This window comes from Sorex araneus, chromosome 4 (genome assembly GCF_027595985.1).
Source record: "Sorex araneus isolate mSorAra2 chromosome 4, mSorAra2.pri, whole genome shotgun sequence".
Lineage (NCBI taxonomy): Eukaryota > Metazoa > Chordata > Mammalia > Eulipotyphla > Soricidae > Sorex > Sorex araneus.
Genome location: NC_073305.1, coordinates 136,397,030 through 136,423,809, shown reverse-complemented (window position 1 = coordinate 136,423,809; position 26,780 = coordinate 136,397,030). Strand labels below are relative to the sequence as shown.

At 44.6% G+C, this 26,780-nt stretch overlaps 1 protein-coding gene across 3 annotated transcripts in view; it reads left to right on the top strand.

Annotated features, from left to right (window-relative positions):
- DDO (D-aspartate oxidase) overlaps positions 1-26,144 on the top strand; it is a 35,413-nt gene extending 9,269 nt beyond the window's left edge. For all 3 annotated transcript variants that reach the window (XM_055135882.1, XM_055135881.1, XM_055135883.1), the window contains exons 3-5: positions 541-649; positions 6,805-6,981; positions 23,266-26,144. In XM_055135882.1, the coding sequence (XP_054991857.1) occupies positions 541-649; positions 6,805-6,981; positions 23,266-23,833 (854 nt within the window). In that variant the 3' untranslated portion in view covers positions 23,834-26,144. The remainder of the gene's footprint in view (positions 1-540; positions 650-6,804; positions 6,982-23,265) is intronic.
- Positions 26,145-26,780: the final 636 nt, after the last annotated feature.

Genomic DNA, 26,780 nt, shown 5'->3' with positions numbered 1-26,780 from the left:
AGGGTTGATATCATCTCCTTAATGCAGTCCATGCTTCTTTGACACAGGAGGCTGAACCCCTGTACCCCCCATTGACGTGCATTGTAATGTCTTTCCTGGTTGGCCTGGGTTTGCTTATTGCCCATGCCACTCTTCATGTTTTCAGTCCCTAGGGAAGAGACGGAGGGTCCTTTCTCCTGTCGTATGTGACTAGCTGCACTCCTCAACTCCTGCCAGTTTCTGCTCAGATTGGTCATGGACCCTTCAAGATCTGCGGAATATGCTCGGTGCCTGAGACCCCTTGCTGGCAGCTCGCTCCCATGCCAGATTTTTCTCAGTAGGTGGCTTTCTCTGTGGATGAACCATTCTGTGAACAGCAGCATGCAACAGCGTCCAAAACTCTGGTCACCGATGGACCCTCTGGCATGGGGTGGACATTCTCTCATTGTTCTTCCTGGTATCCTTTTGGTCCCCCTGGCTCCCAGAATGAAGCTGACTGGAAGCTCAGTGACTGTCATTAATTCCCTTTATGTCTCACTTTGCTTTTCTTCATGATTACAGACATCCCCGTGCCCAAGCAGAAGCAGTGGTTCAGAGAGACCTTTGATCACTTGTTTGCAATTGCCTGTTCTGCAGAAGCTGGAGATGCTGGCGTTCATCTGGTGTCCGGGTAAGAGCAGAGACTGCGTTATTTGAGAATTTAGAGCTCTCATCACAGGCTTCTGCGTTCTGCATAAAATATTCTTGAGTGATTGCTGAGAGAAAAGAGCTGACTAGAGGCAGGAGCATTTAGAGGTACCCCCAAGAGAACTCAAAAATACATGTTATAATATACATTTGACTTTAGGACATTATTTCTTTTTAAAAATAGGTGCCACCCTTATCAGTGGCTCCCCATCAGTTTCTGCCCACCCCCATCAATGCTTGCCCCATCAGTGTGTAAGTTTTTCACCTATTTTGGATGTTGTTTTGATTTGGGGGTCCTCTCAAGGGGTGATAAGTAGACCCTTTAGGCCCCTTACAGCAATTCTTGGCCAACTGGACCAGGGATGCCGGGGTGGGCTGCATTCAAGGCAAATGCCTTAACCCCTCAACTATCTCTCCTACTTCTGAGCTACGCTTTCCAGAAATACTTTTCCCAAAGGGCACTTCAAAAGATAACTTTAGAGACCTATACAATTTGCTTTTCTTGACCAGCTCATTCACCAAGGTAAATTAATTACCCCTCGACCTGGGAGCTCTAATCAGGCCAAGACCTTTTGTTATCCATCAACCAAATCATACCTGCTTCAGCTGTTCTGGGTTTTTGTTTGCTGGGTTTTTTTGAGGTGAGGGGGGGACCACTTCCAAAAATTCTCAGCCAACCAAGTAGGTCCCTCAGTGCGAGGGTCTGAGAATGCCATGCTGCTTGGAGCCTTGGTGCCAACCCCTGTTAGTGACTGCCCATACCCAGTAGTAACTGCCACCCCCATTAGTTAAAAACTTACACACTTCTATTTGAAGCTTAATGTTCTATTTTATTTCAGGAGAAATGCATCAGTAAGCTAAGGAATTTGGAGTAAATGATAGCAATACCTCAGGCTTGTGGCGAAGATCAAGTGTAATATCTGATTTTGTCAATTGAAAATAAATCCTACATGGCATTTATAACATAAATTTGTACATAAGCTATGACAATAATTTCTATCTTCTTAAACATAGATTACTAACTATCCTATCACTCTTAACTTATGCCTTTATCATTAGATGTCATCATTTGACATAATACATGTTGACAGCGTTATCTGTTTGATAGCACAGTTATGCCCGACAACCCTTTAGAGAGTAGAGAGGTGTTTGTCTTTTTTAAGTTCTCAAATCCACCATTTTGGTTATTGTTTTTAAAAAAATGTTTTTGCTAGTTTTTATTCTATTTGTTTATTTTTTAGTTTTGGGGTCACACCCTGTGGCACTTAGGGGCAACTCCTGTCAGTGCTCAGAAAACTATTGGGATCAGGGATCAAACCCCAGGTTTCCTACATGCAAAGCATGCACTCCAACCCTTTGGGCTCCTTTCCATCCATTTTTACTCTTTTTTTTCTTTTTGCCTTTTTGGCTCACACCCAGCATTGCTCAGGGGTTACTCCTGGCTCTGCACTTAGGAATTACTCCTGGCACTGCTTGGGGGACCATATGGGATGCCGGAGATCGAACTCAGGTCAGCCGCATGCAAGGCAAATGCCTTAACTGCTGTAGTATCACCCTGGCCCCATATCTTTACTTAAAAAAAAAAAAAACAGTTGTTTCTAGAGGTCACACTTGCTGGTGCTTGGAGGCCACCAAGGTTATTCCTGGTGTGCTGTAGAGAGGGAGAGGGCTGGGGGTGTGGGGTGAATGCAGGGCCTCACACATGCGTGTGCTCTACTACATGAACTATGTCCCTGTCTCTCACCCCCATCCCCGCCCTCCCGTCAACTCTATCTATTGAGAGTTGATGAACTGCATAGATAAATCGATCTTATTGACCTATATGGATGTACTTGGATTTTGTTCAAATCCAACATGACTCACTCTAATTCACTGTCTTTGGTTCTGAAACATATTTGGAAACAGCTGTGTCTGAAATTCAAATGTCTCTTCAATAGTAAGGCTTTGCCATCATTGAGTTGAGAAAGACTATGAACTTTAAGCTATTCTAAAAGAGAGTTATTTATTTTCCTCATGTAAATAATTTTTAATCTCACCTGGTTCCAAGAAGGATTTGAATCTGTCAAGCAAAGACAAGGGCATGAAATCTTGTGAATCTTTAATATGCATCTTTAGGCTCAGTCATTAGTCACTGGTTCATTCTTCCAAAATAATGTAAGTGCAGTCATTAGTATAGGTATTAAGGGCCTCAGTATTAAGAGCCTAGGAATGAGCAGTTTAATGCATACAAACTGACATACAGCGAATACACTATAAATACTTGTAAAGTGATTTTTGTTCCCTTTGTTGCAATTAGGGGCTGTTTATCGCCAGAATCACACAATGTGGTGGTGGGTTGGGGTACTGGGATCAAACCTGAGGCCTGAAAGAAAGATCTGTAAATTTCTCCTTCTTTTTACAACACACGCTTTATTTAAACACCATGATTTACAAAGTTGTTCATGGTGATTTGTTACAGGCATTCAGTATTCCAACACTGATACTACCACAGCTGTCACTTTCCATCAACCACTGTCTCCATTTTCCCAATCCCCACTCCATCCTGCCTGCATAGCAGGTGCACAATAATTCATTTTATATTGTTTCTACCATGAAGCATCTGCTGGAATTAAGACCTGTAATTGAGACACATCCCTAGGTCTGTTGAGTGAATTTTCAAGAAAGCCAGACATAGTTCTGTCTTCATGTAACTTATGGTCTGTGGGGAATGCCTTAAATTCAATGCCTTAAATCCAACACAAGACACGAGTTATCAAGAGAGAAGTACAGTTGTATCTATTTAGAAGGTAAACTTACTCTGAGAATTCATGAGCAGCCATACAGAGACAAAAAGTGATTCTCATAGAGACCTGTAAGATGGGTGTAGGCCTACTCCAGATGGAATCCCAGTGACCAAGAGCTTCCACAAGCAAGCCCCTGCTCCCCTTCCTCCCACCCCGTATTCAGGTTCCAGGACTAGATCTCCAGGCCACATGTCAGAAGAGGACCAGCTGTCCCTCCCCGGGTCCCTACCCACCCAGCTGACTGACAGTTACACCCACAATTTGTTTGCCTCCAAGTGCCATCTTAGTGCACCAACAGCCCTGGCCTGGAGATTCTCAATTAAATCCCAAAATGGATTAGTGCCATACAGAGATGTCTCTGGAACCCAACCATCTACAATCTAGAAATTTACATTTGCAAATGCGACTGCGCAAGCTCTCATGATATTCAAAATGAGCAATGGAAAATAAATTATCTAGCATCCGCCCCTGGCAGGTAGGCTTGAATGGTGGTGGGAAAATTTGAGCAAAATATAATGCCCCAAATTAGAGAGAGAGTATTGGGGAAATTGTCTGCCAATAGAGGCAGGGTTAGGAATGGGATGTGGAGGAGAGGGGAGAATACGAGGGACATTGGTGGTGGGAAATGTGCACTGGTGGAGGGATTGGTGTTCCATCATTATATAGCTAAATCTCAAACATGATAGCTTTGTAACTCTATCTCACCGTGATACAAAAAAATTTTTAAAAAAAAGTAATGTGGAGTTCATGCCCAATTCAATCAGCTTAATCAATGACTGAATGAATAGCAGTACTCCTACATTTTTTTTTTAAAGAAAGGTGGGTGTAGGCTTAACTGGTGAAGGAGGCCTGGGCTGGGGTGAGGACACGATACCTGAGGCGAGGGCAATTGTGTGGAAGGAAGGGCTAGAAACGGTTCAGAAGGATGGAAAACTCTCGAACTTTTACACAATTCACCAGTAAATTAGCTGATCACATGTATATTTCGCAAATATTTGTTGGTTACAATAACAGACTTATTTGGACTGAAGAGGGTGGGCCAAATTAGTGTTGATTGTAGGGTTAGAGAGCAGATGGACTTAAATGCTAAGAACATTTGATAGTTGATGGCTTCTAGAAGATAAGGGATGAGAGAAAGTCCAGCAATTGTGAGGTTTGGGGGGAGAGCCCTTGGTGGAGGAGGGACAATTATTTTCAGAGTTGGATAAGGTTGGTGGAAAGGTTGAGGAGGGAAGAATTTGAGGGTTTGTGTATAACCCACAGAGGGAGAGATACCTGTGAGGATTAGGGGTCACGCTTCTGAATCTGGCTTTGAAGCTCAGGAGCAAGAAGAGAACTGGGAATGAGTCTTTCCGAGTGGTCGGCAGATGATGTTGAGGCTCTGGGAGAGGGCAGGCTCGTCCAAGGAGTGACCTTTCACAGAACGAGAGGGTTCTGCAGTAAATGGCACCAATGCATTTCACAGGATTGAGTGGATTACTTGAACGTATACTTTCTGGCACATAATGACCACATCATTGGCAGATCATGTGTAGCACTCAAATGATTTCATTTTTTAACCTAAAGCAGTCATTATTTACAATATTATTTCCTATTGATAAGAATAATACAATACTTATAGATTAGCAGCACTATCACAGGCTTGTTGGGCTGGAGAGATAGCACAGTGGGTAGGGCATTTGCCTTGCACGCGGCTGACCCGGGTTGCATAGTCAAGTGTGACCCAAAAAGCAAAAAAAAAAAAAAAAAAAGATTTCATAGTCAAAGGAAGTGGGTACACTGGTGATCGGTGTGCTGTTAGAATTATATATAGGGAAACCATCATTAACAGTATTGAAAATTAGAACTCAACAAAAAAAGTTTTTAACTTTCATAGCCATGGGCCACAAGAGATAGTACAGGGCTTAAGGTATTTAGCTTACATATAGCTAACTAGGGTTCAATCCCCAGACCCCAGTATGATCCCCCCGAAGCCCCACCAGGAATGATCCATGAGCATAGAACCAGGAGTAAACCCTGAGCACAGCTTGGTGTGGCCCAAAAACAAAAACCAGAATTTCACTATCTTAAGTAAGGGAAATCTGGCAAAGAGCTCTTTAGAAAAAGTGAATTAAATTCACTTTTAAAAGATACACTGCTTTTTTTTTCCACTTTTTATTTATTTTATTTTATTTTATTTTTTAATAAATTTATTTATTTTTAATTAATGAATCACCATGAGGGTACAGTTACGGATTTATACACATCTGTGCTTATGCTTCCCCCATACAAAGTTCGGGAACCCATCCCTTCACCAGTGCCCATACTCCACCACCAGTAAACCCAGCATCCCTCCCATCCTCCCCAATCCCATCTCCCCCCACCCCACCCTGTCACTGTGGCAGGGCATTCCCTTCTGTTCTCTCCCTCTAATTAGCTATTGTGGTTTGCAATAAAGGTGTTGAGTGGCCACTGTGCTCAGTCTCTAGCCCTCATTCAGTCCGCAACTCCCTTCTCCCACATGGCCTTCGACTACATTATAGTTGGTGATCCCTTCTCTGAGTTGCCCTTTCCCCAGAATGTGAGGCCAGCCTCCAAACCATGGAGTCAACCTCCTGGTACTTATTTCTACAATTCTTGGGTGTTAGTCTCCCACTCTGTTATTCTATATACCCTAGATGAGTGCAATCTTTCTATGTCTGTCTCTCTCTTTCTGACTCATTTCACTTAGCATGAAACTTTTCATGCCGATCCACTTAAATAAAAAATTTGTGACCTCCTTTTTTCTAACAGCTGCATAGTATTCCATTGTATAGATGTACCAAAGTTTCCTCAACCAGTCATCCGTTCTAGGGCATTCGGGTTTTTTCCAGATTCTGGCTATTGTAAACAGAAGATACACTGCTTTTTAAGTGTCTTGTCTTTCCATGATGATGATGATTGGGAATTTAGCTACTATATATCTGATCCCAAGGGAATAAAAGAATAGATCTTTATGGGATATTTAATAGCCAAAAAAATGCTTTCCAGGACTGGGAGATGGTTCAGTGGTTAGGTGTAAATACTTTGCATGTGCAGGGACTGGAGTTCAGATCTGGGTCTTGCATGGCCTTACAGCATCACCAAGGGTGGCCCTGGTGACCCTTAGGTGCCACCAATTGTAAGCCCAGTGGTCCCCAGCACAGCAGGATCTGAGCAAAACTGCATCCTCGGGCCCTCCTATTGCACTGCTGGTGTGGTAGGCTGAGTAGTGCCAGGAGCGGCCCCTGGGAGCCACTCTCAGTCTAAACATGCTTTCCAGATTATTGTGTAGAAGTTTCTAGGAACTTGCTGTTTCATGACATTTTAGGAAATTTTTCCATCAAATGTGTTTGAGTTGGCAGATATTTCAGAGCATTCCTGCTGAAGAAGTGCCATTCTGGGCAGACGTGGTGCTGGGTTTCCGGAAGATGAGCAAGGCTGAGCTGAAGAAATTTCCCCAACACGTGTTTGGTCAGGCTTTCACAACTCTGAAATGTGAGGGCCCTGACTACCTGCCCTGGTTGGAGAAGAGGTAGGTTGAAAGGGCTCATTGCTTTTCCTTTATCATTCAGGCCATAAATAACTTCCGAACCATTCATCAAATCTCCAGAGACATTTCACAGGAGCCCTCAGAACCCCTTTGCACTGCTTCTGATGCTCGCAAGCCGCCAGGTCTTTGTAAATACAACCTAAAGTCAATGTCAGTGTTGCAAAGAGTGAACCTCCCAGCCCAGAGAGTGCCATACCCCTCTTCTAACCCTTTCTCTGTGCCACTTGTAAGACTCACTCATTGAAACAGTGTATCTTAGTTTCCTCATCTGTGAAATGCAGAAATTGGGATACTATACTTTTATCTATAACATGGTACCACTTACTCTTAGTCTTTGTGGGTTTTACAAAAGTTTTTAATTTTAGTTTGCGTGATATGGTTACAATATAATTATTGTCTTTAAGTCTTCTTGAGGCAGGTCTGATGTCACTGGTGGTTCCCCTGGGGTTTATTCTCTTGACATCTCTATGTTCTTTCATTTTCCCATTGTCGTAGATGTTGTGTTCATCGTTGTTATTCTTTGTATAAGAAAAATGTCCTGCTATTTGTGAACTAATTTTGGATATCTTTTCCTCATGAGTGAGAAAGAAAATAACTTCTTCATTTCTTTGTTATAGACAAGAACTCTAAAACTCAGGGTTTTTCTAAATTAGGGAATTGCATCCTGTTCGAGGTTGGTCCCCAGACTTTTGGCTTGGTTTTTACCCCTTTGCAGCAAGTTAGGAAACATCACAAGAATCTTAATTTATTTATTTATTTATTTACTTTGTGGGTCACACCCAGTGATGCTCAGGGGTTATTCCTGGCTCTGCACTCAGGATTCACTCTTGGCGGTGCTTGGGGGACCATATGGGATGCCAGGGATCGACCACATGTAAGGCAAATGCCCTACGTGCTATATTATTGCTCCAGCGCGAGAATCTTTTTTTTTAATTTTTAAAATTTTATTGAATCACTATGAGATAGTTACAAGCTTTCATGTTTGGGTTACAATCTCACAATGATCAAACACCCATCCCTCCACCAGTGCACATTCCCCACCACCTATATTCCGGGTATACCCCCTCTTTCCCACCCTCCCCGTGCCTCAATGGCAGACAATATTCCCCATACTCTCTCTCTACTTTGGGGCATTATATCTTGCAACACAGACACTGAGAGGTCATCATGTTTGGTCCATTATCTACTTTTGGCATGCATCTCCCATCCCAACTGGTTCCTCCAGCCATCATTTTCTTAGTGATCCCTTCTCTATTCCATCTGCCTTCTTCCCTCCACTCATGAAGCAGACTTCCAGCTATGGGGAAACCCCCCTTAGCCCGAGAATCTTTATTGAGGCACACCAGTAAATCTTTAGTCTCTAAATTATGAGCTTGTTATGGTTCTGGAATACTGGCCCTTTCAGTCTCCAAACCTTTGTATTTAGTAGATGAACATCAGCAGTATCAATCACTGTGGAAACATTGGAAAAGTGACTTAAGTAAGCAGCAGTAACACTGATCTGCTCTAAGATATAGGAGATGGGAAGACAGAGTCAAATCATTCACCAAGTCCCCAATTCCTTTTTGAAGACCAGTATATACCTATCTCATTGCTAGATGCTGGCCAGAACATTTTAAAAAGGCTCAATAAAATATGTTTACTTTTTTTTTATTTTTTTGCTTTTTGGGTCACAACCGGTGATGCACAGGGATTATTCCTGGCTCATGCACTCAGGAATTACTCCTGGCAGTGCTCGGGGGACCATATGGGATGCTGGGAATCGAACCCGGGTCGGCCGCATACAAGGCAAATGCCCTACCCGCTGTGCTATTGCTCCAGCCCCCAGTTTACTTTTCTTAAGGAAATCATAATCCATTGGGGATGGTGTATGTGTGTGTGTGTGTGTGTGTGTGTGTGTGTGTGTGTGTATTACTTCTGTATGTTGACAATCACCATCACACATCTTCTGACGGGGTAGGAAGGGTGGATTGGCAGCCCTGGAAAGAACAGTCTATCAGGCTGATGTTAGGAGCACCAGGAGGTATTTTGTAACTTTCTAACTGCTGCTACTTTGACCTCTTAGCAATTTATGTTTCTCTTATGTAAGTTCCAGTTTCATAACTCCTGTTCTCTGGTGTCTGGTTCACTGGCCCATGACCACTGGCTGTTTGTGAAATTTGAACATGGATTGACAAAGGGCCATTGGAATCATCCCATGATGGGGTTGCCTGTCAGCCAACATTCAAGTTTCAGCCACATTCCTATGCTTCCTGGGTGGCAGTGTTGTATGCTGGGTTATGTTTTTGTTTTTATATGAGAAACATGATGAGACAGAAAATTGGAAGTGCCAGTGTTAGTGATATGAAGTTGAGATATCATATTCTTTTTTGTTTGTTTGCTTTTGGACCACACCAGTGATGCTCAGTGCTTACTCCTAGTTCTATGCTCAGGAGTAATATTAGTGGTGGTTAGGGGACCATATGAGGTGCTAGGGATAGAACCAGTGTTAGTCTCATACAAGAAACATGCCTTAATCCTGGTACTGTCTCTCCAACCTCTTATTCTCTATTTTAATGAAACTGAGCTTGGACAAATGATCAGGCAGGCCAAAAGTGGTGGAACTGTCTTGTCAATGTGGTGTGTAAAGCTTTTGATGATGATGATAGAAAAACCAAAGTGGAGGAACATGTTTATATTGGGTTGTATACAATAGGTGAAGGGCATGTAGGGTGTTTATAATTTTTACCATCTTTGTTTGGGGGACCAGAATTTAATATTACACCCAAAGTCTGTTTGGTTTCCTCATGTTGGAACTTTGTCCTATGTTGGAATTGTCCCGCTGTCTAGGAAGATTAGAGAAAAGTTGGCTAAGGCCTTATGGACTCTGGCAGATCCGAAAAAGAAGGATGAGAGGAGCCAAAGCAAAGGTTTTTGTCTTTTATAATCTTTACACCTGTGGGTAGTACAGACTGGTGTTTTACAGAGTGACTCTTCACCGGGTTTGGTTCAGTATTTCCTCATGGGTGTGTGCAGAGTTGGTCTCCATGCATGTGGTATTGACTTTTGAGTTCCTCCTATCGGGAGGCACATAGGTCAGTTAGCCTTGGTCACCTGGCCTGCCAGCTGTCTCTGCCGTGAAGTTACTCATGGAAAGTCTCCCCGTTGTTCTTTGGTTTGGAGACCAAACCCAGCAGTACTTGGGGCTTACTCCTAGCTCTGTTCTTGTGGTCTGCCATGGTCAACGCAAGTGTCCTAACCCCTGTTCTCTATCAATGACCCTTCAAGGGATTCCCTTGACTGTTTTTCCAAGATACACCACAAAGTTATGTGAATATGCTGTTCCTCATTAAACTTTTATCTACCGGTTTGACCCTCTATTGATGATTCTTGCCTGGACATTACAATGATATTTGCAAAGCAATTGCTCTTCTAATTCCATCTGCATTTTATTTGTTTTCTACTATATAAAGCTTTGGCTTTTCCTATGTTGGCATATGCAGTGTGGATTTGGTTTCTTTACCTATTTATCAGTGTGGATTCATATTTTATTCAGTGGATTATAAGCTATTACTATTATTATGGACCAAGATTTGGCCAGTGAAAACCTCTTCAAGCTGCTGTTTACATTAAAAAAAAAACAGTCATTTCTTTGGGCTACAAAAGTAATATGGTTAAAAAAAAAGATTTCACACACCATAATTTGGAGAAAAACATTTTCTTTCCTTGAATATTTCCATATTTTTCTTTTTTCTCTTTTTTGAGGGGTTGGGAGGGTGTGGGGAGAATATGCTCAGCAGTGCTCAGGGCTACTCCTGGCTCTGTTCTTAGGAGTGACCCCTGGGCGTTCTTGGGGAGACCATATGTGGTATTGGGGATTCAACCTAGGAAGGGCCTCATGCAAGGCAAGAGCCTTTCTTCCAATTCTGTCTCTGACCCTCCATCCTTTCCTTAGTAATGCAGCTGTGGCAAGGTCACAATGGAATAGATTCAGAGCAGGAATCAACTGTCTTTCCTCTTTCTTGATTCTTCCCCCTCAGTTTGTGGGGTAATAAATAGAGTTTCTCTGTGTTGTGACTCTGACTGTTCTTTTTCTACTCAGCTTGGTACCAGAATATAAACCAAACCCATATAAATCAAGTCAACAAACTGTCAAATAAGAAGTAATTGACCTTTTTTGCTTAGCAAGAGTGCCATGCAGCCCTGTGAAACTCAGATTTTTGTTTAGAATTCTTGGATTCCCAGGAGCCCTCCATCTAAACAGGCGGCTTGAGGTCCTTGATGCAGCCACACCATGCCCTGACCCACCCTTTCAAGCTTCCTCTGTTCCCTTCTCCTCTCTCCCTGCAAATAGCTGTCCTGATCTTGGCCCCCCCTTGGTCTTACGGGCACATGCCACTGTAGGTCTGCCCCCAGAGTATGTGCAGAGGGAATATGGGGATCTTGGGACCTTGCTCCTGGACTAGAAGTGAAGGGGAAAGACTCTGGCAGAGCACTGAGTGGATTCCTTCTCATGCAGCTGAGGAAGGCTGGTGGCCTGTTGGAAAGAAGGCACAGGTATCTGAAAGTAGAATCTGTCTAACATACCTAATTGATATGATTTGGTAGATGGTTTTTATTTGGGGGGGGGAGGTGAGGAGGTGGCGAGTCACACCCAACAATGCTCAGGGTTTACTCCTGGCTCTGTGCTCAGGAATCACTTCTATAGGTTCGGGGGACCATATGTGGAGCCAGTGATCAAACCTAGTTCGTATGTCTTACCTACTATAACTGTAACTCTGACCCTTATATCACCATTTAAGTGGAATCATTTAAGTGGAATCATTTTAAATAGTCTCAAAAATATTCTGAGTCCTAATAATAGAAATGAGAGGGCAGGGCTGTGAAGGATCTATCCGAGTTTTTCTTTTCTTTCCTTTTTGTTTTTGGGCCACACCTGGTGATGCTTGACCTGGCCCCTCTACCAAAGATTTTCATTGAAGCTTTGGCTGGAAAGTCTGAACAGGGGCTTGAGAGAGAGTACGGGGGGTGAGATGTTTGCCTTGCATGCAGCCAATCCTGGTTCAATCCAGATATAGTACCCTGAGCACTGCAGGCAGGGGGTCACTCCTGAGCTAAAAGCAGGAATAGCTCCTGAGCACTGTGGTAGTGGCCCCAACACTCACTCCCCTGCCCCCCAAAGCAAGGAAGGTCTGGATAGAAGATGTCAATAGAAATCTTAACTAGGGGATAGAATGTATTGCTGTACTTTTTTTTATTTTTTGCTTTTTGGATTTTTGGGTCACACCCAGCGATGTACAGGGGTTACTCTTGGCTCTTCACGCAGGAATTACTCCTGGCGGTGCTCAGGGGACCATATGGGATGCTGGGAACCCGGGTTGGCTGCATGTAAGGCTAACACCCTACCCGCTGTGCTATCGCTCCAACCCCTGTCATTTTGTTTTAAGGGGCAAATAATATGTGTGGGTGTTGGGAAGTGGGGTAGTTTTTTGTTGTTTGTTTGGGGGCCACACCTGTTTTTTTTAATTTTCTTTTTTGCTTTTTGGGTCACACCCGGTGATGCACTGGGGTTACTCCTGGCTCTGCACTCAGGAATTACTCCTGGCGGTGCTCGGGGGACCGTATAGGATGCTGGGAATCGAACCTGGGTTGGCCGCATGCAAGGCAAATGCCCTACCTGCTGTGCTATTGCTCCAGCCCTGGGGGCCACATCTGTTGATGCTGAGGGTTTACTCCTGGCTCTGCATTGAGGAATTACTCTTAGCAGTGCTCAGGGCACCATATAGGATGCCTGGGATGGAACCCGAATTGGCCAAGTGCAAGGCAAGCAGCTCCCCACTGTACTATCTCTCTGGTCCCAGTGAGGTAGATTGATGGGGCAGAGAAGGAACATGAAGGTCCAGGTGCCTCCAGAGGCCAAGGGTGTTGCGGTGGGAGGGGCCGGTGCAGGGAGGCCAGAGTCCTGTGATGAACTGTCTCCACTGAGGAGTCTTTTGGAGTCTTTGTAAGTCCCACAGCTTTTCAGGGGTTGCCCGGCCAGTGGAAGGACAGGAAGGTGGTGGGCGCCTCCACGCTGACCTGGAGGTGAGGGCCAGTCCTTGGCTTGCCTTGCCCCTGAGGCCTCCCCACACTGCTAGGAATGAATGTCTTAGTGCTGGGACCACCCTAACCATTTTCACTTCAGAAACAATACTTGAAGGATTTGTTCTGCCCAGCCTCTACGTATCACCTTGTGGGGAAAAAAAAAAGTCTTTATTTCTGTAATAGCCTCCTTTTCAAGCCTAACCTCTCTCTGTAGGATCAGGCCCAGAGAAATTGCTGCGGTCCGGTTATTAGTTGGAAGCCTACTTCCAGCTTTTTATTGGATTTCCAATAATCAGGAGGGAATGAGACTTTGAACCCCTCCCAACTGCAAAGCCAGGGGGACCTGCTGCTGACCAGGCCTAGGGCGAGGGCCTTGGGTGTGTCACTGCTTCCTGTCTGTTTAGGTGCCAGAGTGAGGAAGGAGGGTTAGCCTCTGGCGGGGAGACCCCTAAAGTGACCGTGGTCTCCTCAGTCCTATTCCTCTTCACAGTCTCTCATGACACTCTAGACTCCTACTTCAGGCTCAGGGCCTGGGTCTGGAGTTAGAGGAAGAGCCTTGTCTGCCCCCCCCCTCCCAGTCCCCCCACCCTCCTTGGGTTGGCGGGTGGCATTGTAGGGCGGGGACTCTTGGAAGCCTGAGGGGAGCCTTTTAGGGGTTCTAGGGCAGGTGGGGGATAGGGCAGTATCTCCCACCCATTCTCCCTCAGAGGGGCCACCCCGCCTCCCCACTTGCTGCAGTCCCGGCTTGTTGCAGCCTCCCGTTGCAGCTGCCCGGTGGCCTCCTGTGCTGCTCTCTGCATGGTGCGAATGCTCAGCCTGGTGCTGGCTCCTGGCTCCCAGCAAAGCCAGACAGCCTGTCACTCCACATGCCGCCTGACATTCCTTTCCTGTGGAAACAGGACAGACTTGGGGAAACTGGAGGAAACAAAAATGTTTCAGCCACAGATCAGATTGCTCGCATATTTAGAAAGTAAGAGCCCATCTCCCTCAAGTGAAAAGCAACCAGCCAAATACTATCAAAAACCAACAAGACAATGCCTCTGGTGAGCGTCTCACGGGGACTGCTCCAGTCCTGGAGGGGAACAGACTCTCGTTCTGTGGAAATGATTCAACAGGAATTATGGAGTGGGCAAGGCGGAGATGGGTATTGTGAAAGGGAGAAAATAGAAAGCATCAAATCCTGGGGCTGGAGTGATAGTACAGTGGGTAGGGCATTTGCCTGGCACGTGGCTGACCCGGGTTTGATTCCCAGCATCCCATATGGTCCCCTGAGCACCGCCAGGAGTGATTCCTGAGTGCAGAGCTAGAAATAACCCTTGTGCATTGTCAGGTGTGACTCAAAAAGCCAAAAAAAAAAATCCTGATTTTATTAGGATAAGTTGGGAATAGATGAGGAATAAGGTCCTGTATAGATTTTATTAGGATAAGTTGGGAATAGATGAGGAATAAGGTTCTGTATAGATTCTGATGTGTGTATGCATATATATAAATATATATGCATATATGTCACATACAACACACATGTTATGTGTGTTATAAGTGAAGGAACATAAGAACTCCCACGTGTCCTTCCTCCAGATAATCTAAATCTTAAACTTTCCATGTTTGCTCTATATTTTTCTCTTTAAATACATTCATATTCTCCTGAACCCTTTAAGGAGATAGGTAGTCCCTTTACACCAAATGATGATTACCTCGGACTGAGCAATAGCACAATGGGTAGCACGTTTGCCCTGCACACGGCCAACCTGGGTTCCATTCTTCCGTCCCTCTTGGAGAGCCTGGCAAACTACCAAGAGTATCCCGCCTGCACAGCAGAGCATGGCAAGCTACCTGTGGCATATTCAATATGCCAAAAACAGTAACAACAAGTCTCACAATGGAGATGTTACTGGTGCCCACTGGAGCAAATCGCTGAGCAACGGGATGACTGTGACAGTGACAGTGATGATTACCTCATCAGAGTTATGTATTTCTAAAACCTAGAACCATTCTCTCACAGAGTCAAGGTTAAATAATCAGAACAAGAATATTCTGATATGATTAGAAATATATATGGCACATTTCTGAAATCTATAGGTCTTGCTTAGAGTTTGCTGATGGTCACAATGACACACTTTGTAGAAAAGAAAGGGTCTTGTCGTATAAAAATTGGAATACATGTACATATATTTTTATGAGTAGAGTCTGTATAGTGAATGACAAGACTCAGCCCACAATCAGAGAAGGGAATTAGACTTTAGTCTTAAAGGACAGTGGTGATGAATTTGTGGATATAGTTTAAATATTATATTTAAATGCACAAAGATATTTGTAATGCAAATATGTACTTGCTTCTTAAGTCTAAAAATATTAAATTGTTTTTGGGCCCTACCCAGTGGTGCTAAGGACTCTTCTTGGTGATACCCAAGATGTCCATGCAGTGTTGGGGATCAAACCCTGGGCCTCCTGCTTACAAAGCACGTATCAGCCCATTGAACTATTTCTTTGGCCCTCTACTATGATTTGCCCACAGAAGCCCAGGTTTGACCCCCTTACCTACATGGTCCTCGAGTACCACCAGGAGTGACCCCTGAACACTGGTGGGTGTCCCTTCCTTTTCAAAACAGATACAATTATGTAGCCATTTTATAGGACAAAACAAAACTATTTTACCCCAAAGTATATGTGTTAGGTTACAAAAACAGAAGGGTGTATAGCTCAGCAGTAGAGCACTGCCTTGCATATGTGAGGCCCTGGGTTTGATTCTAGGCACCACAAAAACAAACAAGCCACATCCCAAACCAGATAGTCTAAGTTTCAGTTCCACATCCCAGTTCACCAGTTTCAGGGCAATGGCTTGGCTCTGCTGTACCCCTCATGCTGTCCGGTCTTCCTCCTTCACGGTCCTCTCATTACAGCTCCCCACCCCCATCAAGCAGGCCCATCACCTGTGCCTGTCTCTCCCCTGTGCTGCTCCTCTCCTCTCCCTACCATGGGGTTGCCACACCAAATCCCCCATCTCCCTGGTTAGTGCTTTTGTGCACCTAGGGACTTGGTCAGAGGATGGAGGGAGGTTGGGCACGAAAGTCACGTCTAAGGAAAGGGAGGAAGGGATGAAGAGATCCCCCTCTGTTCCTAGGATGTAGAGTGTGTGCGTGCACGTGCACATGTATGTGTGCAAAATAAATTTCATGGTACCACAGTCCTCAGGAGCTTGACCAGCCCTGAAGGCCATACCCACCGGGTCTGTCACTCAGGAGGGTGGGTCAGAAGAGGGATATTTCATACATGGTGAAAGTAAACCTGTGGGATGTCAGGGTGATGACTGGAGGACAACGGGCTGAGACTCTTCAGTGGCATCACTTTTTTAAAAAAAAAAAAAACTAATTAAAACATTTTATTAAAGCACCATGATTTACAAAGTTATTCATAACTTGGATTTTAAAATATAGTTCCAGCACCAATCCCACCAATCCCACTGTACCACAGTGTTGTCTCTCATCAGCATCCCCAGGTTCCCTCCCACCCACCCTTTGCTCCAGCCCCAGCCCAGAACCCTGACAAGCACATTTTTAAGTTCGGTTGTTGAAGTTTGCGTCTCTTGTTTTCAGTGGTTTGAATATCTAGTTGTACCACTCCTTTACATCATTGGTGGACTTGGGTCCCCTTGTCCCCTGGCTCCCCTTACTCCCTATCTATATCTTCTTCCCCTTTCGATTTCTTTCCTTCTCTGCTCTTCGCCTCCCTATACTCAGGGGTCATGGGTGATTTAGGCCTCCAAGCATCACCTCTTTTTTATTTTTATTTACTTTTTTTAAAAATCACCCTAAAATACACAAAGTTGGTTTTCAGTCATACAATGTTCCAAAAACCCAGCCCTTCACTAGTATACATTTCCCACCACCAATGTCCTCAGTTTTGCCTTTTTTCCACCCCTACTCCCAGTCTGCCTCTGTAGCAGGCATTTTTCTTCTTTATTTCTCTCTCCCTCTCATTCTCTCTTTGTTTTGGGGCATTATGGTTTATAATACAGGTACTGAAAGGTTGTCATATATATCCCTTTAACACTTTCAGCACTCAATTCTTGTCCAGAATGTCATTGTGGCCCCTTCTCTATCTTAAGGGTTCTCATCCCCCCACTTGTGGCAAGCTTCCAAATATAGATCATTCCTCCTGGTCCCTGACTCTATCCTTCAGTATTAGTCTCATACTATGCTTTTTATATCCCACAAATGAGTACAATCATTCTATGTCTGTCCCTCACCTTCTGACTTATTTCACTCAGCATGATACTCTCCATGTTCATCCATTTGCAAAAAAATTTAATCACTTCAGTTTCTTGGTGACTGTGTAGCATTCCATTGTGAAGATGTACTATAGTTTCTTTATTAAGTTGTTTGTCCTCGGGTGCTTGGGTTGTTTACAGATTCTGGTTATTGTGGATGATGCTGCAATGAACTTATAAATTCAGGTGGTATTTCTTTTAGTCTTCTTTTTCTTTTCTGGCTTTTTGGGCTGCACCTAACAGTTCTCAGGGGTTACTCTTGATTCTGCACTCAGGAACGACTCCCAGCGGTGCTTGGGGGACCATAAAGGATGCCAGGTATTGAATCGGGGTCATTGTGTGCAAGGCAGACACCTTACCTGTTGTACTATCGCTCTAGCCCCAGTACATGCATTTCTGCTACATGTTTTTGGGTCCCCAGGATATATTTCCAGAAGTGGTATTGCTGGGTGGTATGGAAGCTCACCTTCTAGTGTTTTGAGGAATGCCCACATTGTTTTCAAAAAAAGCTAGACCAGTTGGCATTCCCAACAATACTGGCTGTTCTTGTTCTTTTTGATGTTTGACAGTCTCTGTGATGTCACTTCTTTTTTTGTTCCCTACCTCCCACTACCATCACCACGTGCCATTCTTCAAGAGGGTTTGGGGCAATGATTTTTTTTCCTCTCCTTTTATTTTTCAGGGAAGGGGGAGGAGAGAGTGCACTGGTGGTACTTTAGAGCTATTCCTGGCTCTCTTCCCAGGAATGACCCATGTGGTGATTCACATACAGAGATTGACTGGGGTTGGCCACATGCAAGGTAGGCCCGTTACCCACTGCACTATCTCTCTGGCCCGATTTCCTCCTTCCTTGGTTGAAGTCTTGCTTAGTGATAGGAAGCCTCAAGAGGAATGTGCCAAGTTTCTTATACTCCCAGTCTTTTTTTTTTAATTTTTAAAATTTTATTGAATCACTGTGAGGTAGTTACAAGCTTTCATGTTTGGGTTTCAATCTCACAATAATTAAACACCCATTCCTCCATCGGTGCACATTCCCCACCACCAATATCCCCGGTATACCCCCCTTTCTCACCCTCCCCCTGCCTCCATGGCAGACAATATTTCTCACACTCTCTCTCTGCTTTTGGGCATTATATCTTGCAGCACAGACACTGGGAGGTCATCATGTTTCGTCCATTATCTACTTTTGGCATGCATCTCCCATCCCAACTGGTTCCTCCAGCCATCATTTTCTTAGTGATCCCTTCTCTATTCCATCTGCCTTCTCCCCTCTGCTCATGTTTGGTTTTTTTTTTTTGGTTTTTTTTTTTTTTTGCTTTTTGGGTCACACCTGGTGATGCACAGGGGTTACTCCTGGCTCTGCACTCAGGAATTACCCCTGGCCGTGCTCAGGGGACCATATGGGATGCTGGGATTTGAACCCGGGTCGGCCTCGTGCAAGGCAAATGCCCTACCCGCTGTGCTATCTCTCCAGCCCCTCCCCTCTGCTCATGAAGCAGTCTTCCAGCTATGGGGCAATCCCCCTGGCCCTTATATCTACTGTCCTTGGGTGTCAGCCTCATGTAATGTTATTTTATACTCCACAAATGAGTGCAGTCCTTTTATGTCTGTCCCTCCTTTCTGACTCATTTCACTTAGCATGACACTCTCCATGTCTATCAATTTATAAGCAAATTTCATGACTTCATCTCTCCTAACAGCTGCATACTATTCCATTGTGTAGATGTACCAAAGTTTCTTTAACCAGTCATCTGTTTTGGGGCACTTGGGTTGTTTCCAGATTTTGGCTATTGTGAACAGTGCTGCAATGAATATATAGGTACAGATGTCATTTCTACTGTGCTTTTTTGCATCCTTGGGACATATTCCCAATCTTGTCACTCAGAATATCCTGATTGTTTTGGTGTCACACCCTACAATGCTCAAGGTTTACTCCTTGCTCTGCACTCAGGGATAACTCCTGGTAGTACACAGGGACCTATGGGATGCTGGGGATCAAACCTGACTTGGCCTATGTAAGGCAAGCACCCTTCCCACTATACTATCACTCTGGCTTCCAGAATATCCTGATTGTGAAAGCACATGTAAGAGACACATATTGATCCATATAGTTGTGGGGGCCATATCTCACAGTGCTCAAGGCCAGAGCTGATTCTTATGGTACTTAGGGGACCATGCAAAACTAGGAACTGAACCCGGAATCTCAAGCATGCAAGCACATGCTGTACTACCTCTAGCCCTGACCCTGTTTAAGTTCTGGCTTCAGGCACAGTTTCCTCCTGCACCGGGTTGTTGATAGGATACCCAATAATAACTGGGCATCACCTCACAGTGACACTGCTGGTGGCACTGTGAGGATGCAGGGTTTCTGGGAACCTCAGTTTCCTCCTGGGATATGACAGCCATTCACTGCCATTACTAAAGAAGCCTCCAGGTAAGAGGCAATTCTACCTGCAGAGTCCTGTTGAAATGGAAATGAGTACATTTGCATTTATGCAAATGTAAACAAGTTCTTCTGTAACTGTCATTGAAAAAAAAAAAAGTGAGCTTGGCACTCGATCCCTAGGTGATAGTTGGGAAAACAAGTTCAGTGAGTTTAAAATTTTTACTCACATTCTATGACTGGTAAATTCCTTTATTTCTCCAAATAAGGAAGATAATTTTAGTTTCTACTTAGGAAGGTTGGAACACAGAGGATAATATTTTAGTTATTAACACGTGGAATCCACATGGAATCCACAAGCTATTATAAATGGACACAAGAGAGGATTCAAATAGTGGTCAATCAAAAACATTCTTTAAACATCCAGCTGTTGCCCTTGGAGGCGGTGAGACATAATCGGATGTCAGCAATGTGAAAGCATGGGGGACAGGCACCTCCTGCAGGAGGCACCTCATCTCCTGGTCACAGTTGCAACCCCCCTCCCTCCCAGACCTTTTACCGTCAACGAATCTGATTTTGCATCTAGAATGTGTTATGTACAAACCTTTTCCAAATGTTGTCTTATTTCTTTTTTTTTATAATGAGCTTATGAAGTCAACATTGTTTCCTACAAATTGGAGAAACAGAATGACATTGTTTCGGGTCGGGGGGTTGTCTCCCAAGCAGTGCTCAGGAGCCCTCCTGTGCTTCTTGGCCAACCAGACGAGATGCTCTACTGCTGGCACGGCCCCTTCTCTTTTCTCAGGGAAGGGGGGCTCAGCCCTTCTGCCTTGCATTCCATGCATCACATCGTGTGTTTCTGGTGTCCGCCCTGCTCAGATGCTCCTTGGGGCAGGTTGGAGTCATAGTCTTAGCAGGAGAGGCTGTCTCTCTATTTGTTGGGGCTTTCTAGAGAAACAGACTCAAGAGAATGTATATTTATAGCATAGAAAGGTTATAAGAGATAACTAATATACCTAGAGATTAATCATAGGACTCGTGAAGGCTGACAAGTCCCAGGATCTATAGGGTGAACCCACTAGCTGGAGCCTTGGGGGCACTGTGGCTGGCTTATTGAAGAGCCAGGAAGAACCAATGTCTGAGTTTGAATCTGAAGGTATAAGGCAGTGGATGTTCTAGTTCCCTGTAATGTGCTGGAAGTCGTGGAAGCCTTTTTGTTCTATCTACTCCTGACTTGTAGTCCTCACCCATGACTGCTTTGTGTACTTCTCCCGATTTATTGTACTCACTGCAAATTTGTTTATATCATCCTAACCCCCCCCTCATAAATGCACCCTGATAGTATTTGGCCAAATATCCAGACATCATTTTAATAACACCAAACATTAGCCAAGCGGCACAAATGTTGGCCCACTTTGGACCGTGAGTGTGGAAAGGTTGGACTGCAGCTGAATCTCACAAAGATGAGAAAAGTTCATGAGAAACAAACTACTTCCTGACATTCCATTTGCTCTCAATGGAACGAACATCTCTAAATGCAGCAGTTATGTGTACCTGGGTCAAGAACTCAACATGATGAGCGCCAGAACTGCACAGGAGGAAGAGAGCAGTGTGGAACGCCTTCAAGAGCATCAAAGAAGTTATTAAGAGGATGAAGAACCTCTGGCTCTAGGCACATCTTTTTGACTCCACTGTTCTTCCTGCACTAACATACGCCTCAGAGACCTGGGCCCTATGAAAACAGGACGAGAACACTGTTTGGGTATCCCAAAGAGGAATCGAAAGAGCTATGCTCGGAGTATCATGTTTCACTCAAGTGAGAGAAGGAATCCAGAGTTTTAACCTCCATCAACAGTCGAGGATCAAGGATGCTGCCTTGTTTGCCAAGGTGTCGAAAATCAGATATGCCAAACACGTAATGCAATTTGGAGATGACTGCTGGACTAGAGCTGTTACCAACTGAATTCCACGGGATGTCAAAAGAACACCTGGCCATGCACCTATGAGATGGTCAGACTTCTTCGTCAAGACCTTGAACAAAAGGTTTAGGTTCTTGGTATTCCTAAGAGAGCAGACGCCATGGGGCTACACTAGCATGCGGCAGAGACAAATGGAGACATTACTGACGCCCACTCGAGCAAATCTATGAGCAACGGGATGATAAGTGATCAAGTGAAGTGATCCAGGCACCCCATGGCTTGGTCAAGTCAATACATAAAATTTTGCCATTATATAGCCAGGCTAGGATTTCATAGTCTCTTCAGTACTAGTCAGCATTTATATCAAACCCAGTGGATATTGGACACTGGGCTGAGCCATAGTGGGAAGTAGAAAATGCTCTTTCAAATTCTAGGTTACTTCTTGATTATTTTGTTTATTTAGCATTTGGAATGATACAGGGATTTTACAAAGCATGAAAAAGGACCAGATTTATAATTGTCTTTGAAGTTTGCAGGGTCTTTTTTTTTTCTGTTGTTTCGTTTTGTTTTGGGCCAGACCCAGTGCTCAGGGATCACTCCTGGCAGGCCCAGGGGACCATATGTGGTGATGGGCTTCAAACCCAGATTGGTCATGTGCAAAACAAATGCCCTACCCACTGTACTATCATTCCAGCCCCAAAGGTTTTTTAATTAAATTTTATTTTATTTAACTTATTTATTTATTTTTTGTTTGGGGACCATAGATGGAGATGCTCAGGAGTTACTCTCAGCTCTGCACTCAGGAGTCATTCCTGACAGTGCTCAGGGGATTATAGAGGATACTTGGGGTCCGATCTGGGTCAGCCACACATGAAACAAGCACCTTACAAGTGTGTAAATACTATTAGTTCCAGCCATAAAGGTTTATTTTAATTAAATGTCTTTAAATATTTAGGCACAGTGGTTTATAATACTGTTAATGACAGGGTTTCATGCAAACAGTGATCCAGGACTTCACACCCCCCCAGAATGCCTCTACACCCCTTCTCCCCCACACCATGCTAATCTCAGTTCTGTAGAGCAGTTCTCAAGTTCTGTTGCCTTTGGCCATTTGTTATTCGCCTACTGTGTTTCTATCCCCCATATGAGAGAGATCATTCTGCATCGGACCCTCTCCTAACTTAACATGATACTCTTCAGATTCATCTGCATAATACAAGTTGCAGGATTTTGTCTTCTAGCTGAGTGTGTATTCACCATATTTTATTTATCTAGTTATCTTCTTTTGGACGTTTGGGTTGGGGTTATTTCCAGATATCGGCTATTTTGAATTGTGCCGCAAGGAATACAGGAGTGCAAATGTCTTTTCTGAATAGAGGTTTTGGGGTCGATTCCCAGAAGTGGAATCTCTGAGTCATGTGGCAGCTCCATTTTTAGTACTTTGGGAAGCGTCCATATTGTTGGGAAGTGTTTTTATGTTGGTTCAACTTCAGGAATTCCCCTTTCCCATGTTGAGAGGTGAAGACTGGAATTCTGCCTGTCTGAGCCCTTTACCCCTGTGTCTGTCCTCACTTCCTAGAAGGGGTTGGGCAGGAAATGGCTTAGGCTCACCTCCCGTCTTTCATTCTCTCCAGGTTAAGAGAAGGTGGGGGCCTGGTACTCACCCGACAAATAGAAGACCTCTGGGAGCTGCATCCAGCCTTCGACATCGTGGTCAATTGTGCGGGCCTGGGCAGTAGACAACTGGCAGGGGACTGGCAGGTGGTCCCCGTGAGGGGCCAGGTACTCCAAGTCCAGGCCCCGTGGGTGAAGCACTTTGTCCGAGATGGGAGCGGACTCACCTACATTTACCCTGGTACATCCACTGTCACCCTGGGTGGAAGCAGGGAGAAGGGAGACTGGAATCTCTGCCCAGATGCAGAAATGAGCAGAGCTATTCTCTCCCGATGTTGTGCCTTGGAGCCCTCCCTTTGTGCGGCCCGTGATATAAGGGAGAAGGTGGGCTTGCGACCCTACAGGCCAGGTGTGCGGCTGCAAAGGGAGCTTTTGGTCCGGGGTGACCAAAGGCTGCCTGTGGTCCACCACTATGGACATGGGGGCGGTGGCATCTCAGTGCACTGGGGCTGTGCCCTGGAGGCTACCAGGCTGGTGGATGAGTGTGTCCAGGCCCTGAGACCCTCTGCTTCCAAGTCAAAGCTCTAGGTGACATGAAATGATAACAACTGGCACTTGAACTGACTGATCAAATTACGGTGAAAACAGTTGAACAGATGCAAGAAACTTCCATTACCTGAGAGTGTAGACACAGCCTTGTTTTGCATCCCATATGGACCTCTGTGCACCACCAGGAGTAATTCCTGAGTTCAGTCAGGATTAACTCTGAGCATCACCGGGTGTGTCCCCAAACCTCACTCCCACGCCCCAAGTTAGAGAGGCCAGAGGAATAGCAGAGAAGGCTTGCCTTTCATGCAGCCAACCCTGGTTCAAATCTTCAACATTCCAAATGGTTCCCTGTGTACACCAGAGTCACTCCTGAGCTCAGAGCACAGAGCCAGGGGCAGTTTGTGAGCATTGCTGGGTGTGGCCCCAGTGGCCTCTCAAGTAAATAAAATGAGAATGGATGACATGTCTAATGGTAGAATCAAGATTATGCTAATCTAATACCAGACTTAAATCTAGAATCGTTATCCTCAGGTATAAACTTTATTTTTGTTAAACAGACAATATACAATTTCTTTTAGACCTACTGTCTATGCTAATATACATAGATGCTGAAAGCTAGAGTCTGACATTTAAGGGCTCGTAAGTGCACACAAGGAGACAACATCTGGAAGCATTTAGGTCAGTGTAAGTTAAAGAACTTTCTCGGCTACTGTAGATAACAGTAAAGTGAGCATTACAATCCTTCTAAGTAAAATTACTCAGTGTTCATGTAGTACAGTCTGACTACGTTTAATGAAAGACAAAGCATCACTTTTAGCTAGTCCTGTGGCAACTTCATTGCCTCTGGCAGTGATGGTGGAAGCCAGAGGCTGAGCTGCCTATGGGTGTGGCATCTACTCAGCATCTGTCTGGGTCCATCCCTGGAGGTTCTTACTTTCCATTACTGCTGATGATTGAAGACTAGTCTGTTGGCTGGTTGGCTTTGCCTCAGCATTTTTTTGAAGATTGAATAATAGTATGTACAGCCAAAAAGCTAATTTGCTAATTAAGATGGAACCATCGTTCTGAATGAAATATCACCAGAGCAATTTTTTAAGTTGTGAAAAAGTGTGTGTTTGTGGGGGAGCAGAGGTTGAGGGGATATGTCTCATGATAAAATGAGTTTGGGAATTGATGGCTAAATCTTACCTGATTTCATGATGTTGGCTTGCTCAGAATTTTGATCTGTTGATTTGTGTTGTGTGCATGTACAGGATATTTAGTCTTGGTTTAGGGTCACATTGACATAGTGATTGGGGGGGGGTCACACCTGCAGTGCTCCGGGGACTTTGTGGTGCCAGAAATTGAACACAGGCTGCAAACCCAGGCCTCCCACATGCAAAATACGTGCTCTCGCCCTACTACCCATCTTCCCAGTCCCTGGAGGGATTTGGTTTGTGCTATTTGTGGGGGTATTTATGGGAGATTACAGAAGATTTGCAAAAATAAATATTTAAGTTCAAGTTTGAGGTGGGGGACAAACCCGTGTTAGTGATAAGGTCGATTTTGGATGTCCTTGGGCATGTGGGACTGGTAATGAAGATTAAGAAAGAAAAAGGCACCAGCAAAGTTCCATTTTTACCACCATGAAGTATTGGTATATGATTTTGCTTGAAGCAAACATTCTTCTGGAAAGGGGGAGAGAGGAGAGAAAGAGCACTGGATGACCTTTATCTTCCCTGGAAGTATCTAAGTGTGGATTTAAGCATGGATTCTCTGCTGTCTTTCCACCAGGGGGTGATATTGTATCAAATTCAGATGTATCAGTCCATTTGAAAAATTTGGAAAGGACTAGAAATGAAAAAACAAAATGTATACCAGGTGTGTGAAGCAAGTGAGGGGTTTATTGGAGGGTTGGGAGCTTCCATGGCCCAGATGCAATTGTTCTGAATTCTGTTCAAAGTCTTTGAGGCATGCACAGGCCCAGAGAGACAGAAAGCATACAGAGAGCCCTCACCCAATTGGTGAGGAAGAAAGCATTGTGAGAAAATGGCATTTTTTTTTCTTTTTTGGGTTACACCCAGCGATGCACAGGGGTCACTCCTGGCTCACGCACTCAGGAATCAACCCTGGCGGTGCTCAGGGGACCATATGGGATGCTGGGATTAGAACCCAGGTCGGCCGTGTGCAAGGCAAATGCCCTACTCGCTGTGCTTTCACTCCAGCCCCGGGAAATGGCATTTTAAAAAGGAGAAATAAATGTTCACTGGTTCAACATGAAAATGAAGAATGCCGCTCTCAAGCATGCTGGTGTCAATGCAATCAGCTTAATTAATGGCTGAATAAATAGCAGTACTCCTACATTAAAATAAGTAAATAAATAAAAAGCATTCTGGTGTCATTTATTTATTTTATTTTCATAAAAGTAGTTCACAATAGTCCATTACAGATAATATTCAAACACCAATCCTACCACTGAGCACCTTCCCACCACAATAAAAGGTAAGTGTGTGAGGGTTGTTGTATTTCATTCTGGAACCATTTAAGCCCGAATAAGAGAATACAAGCAAGTTTTCTAGAAACCAAACAAATGTGTGCTACTTTTGATAAGTGAGATAGAGTCTAAGAAGTCGATTTGTGGCCGCGGGCTCTATGAAATTCTGCGATGTTCTCTTCTGGTAGGTTTGGTTCATAGTCTCTGGGTCTTGGCCATTGATGAGATTACATGGCTGGCGGGGGTGGGGTGTGGGTGTGACTGCCAAGCTACTGGAAAACTGGGGAGCTGGGAGGAGGAGGCCCAGTCCCAAACCGAGTGGGCTTGGAGATCTCAGTCACAGGTTCCCGCTTACCTGGGTTTTCCTGCCAGTCTGCTCTCAAGTGTGGTTCATCCCATCTTGGGTGAGGCTCGTGCCCCCAAGGGTGAGGTCATCCGAGCGTGTGGAGAGTGACCTTGAGCATGGCAGTGGTTGGGTTCTGGAGGTTTTGGCTGCCGAGTTCTGTTTGGGGC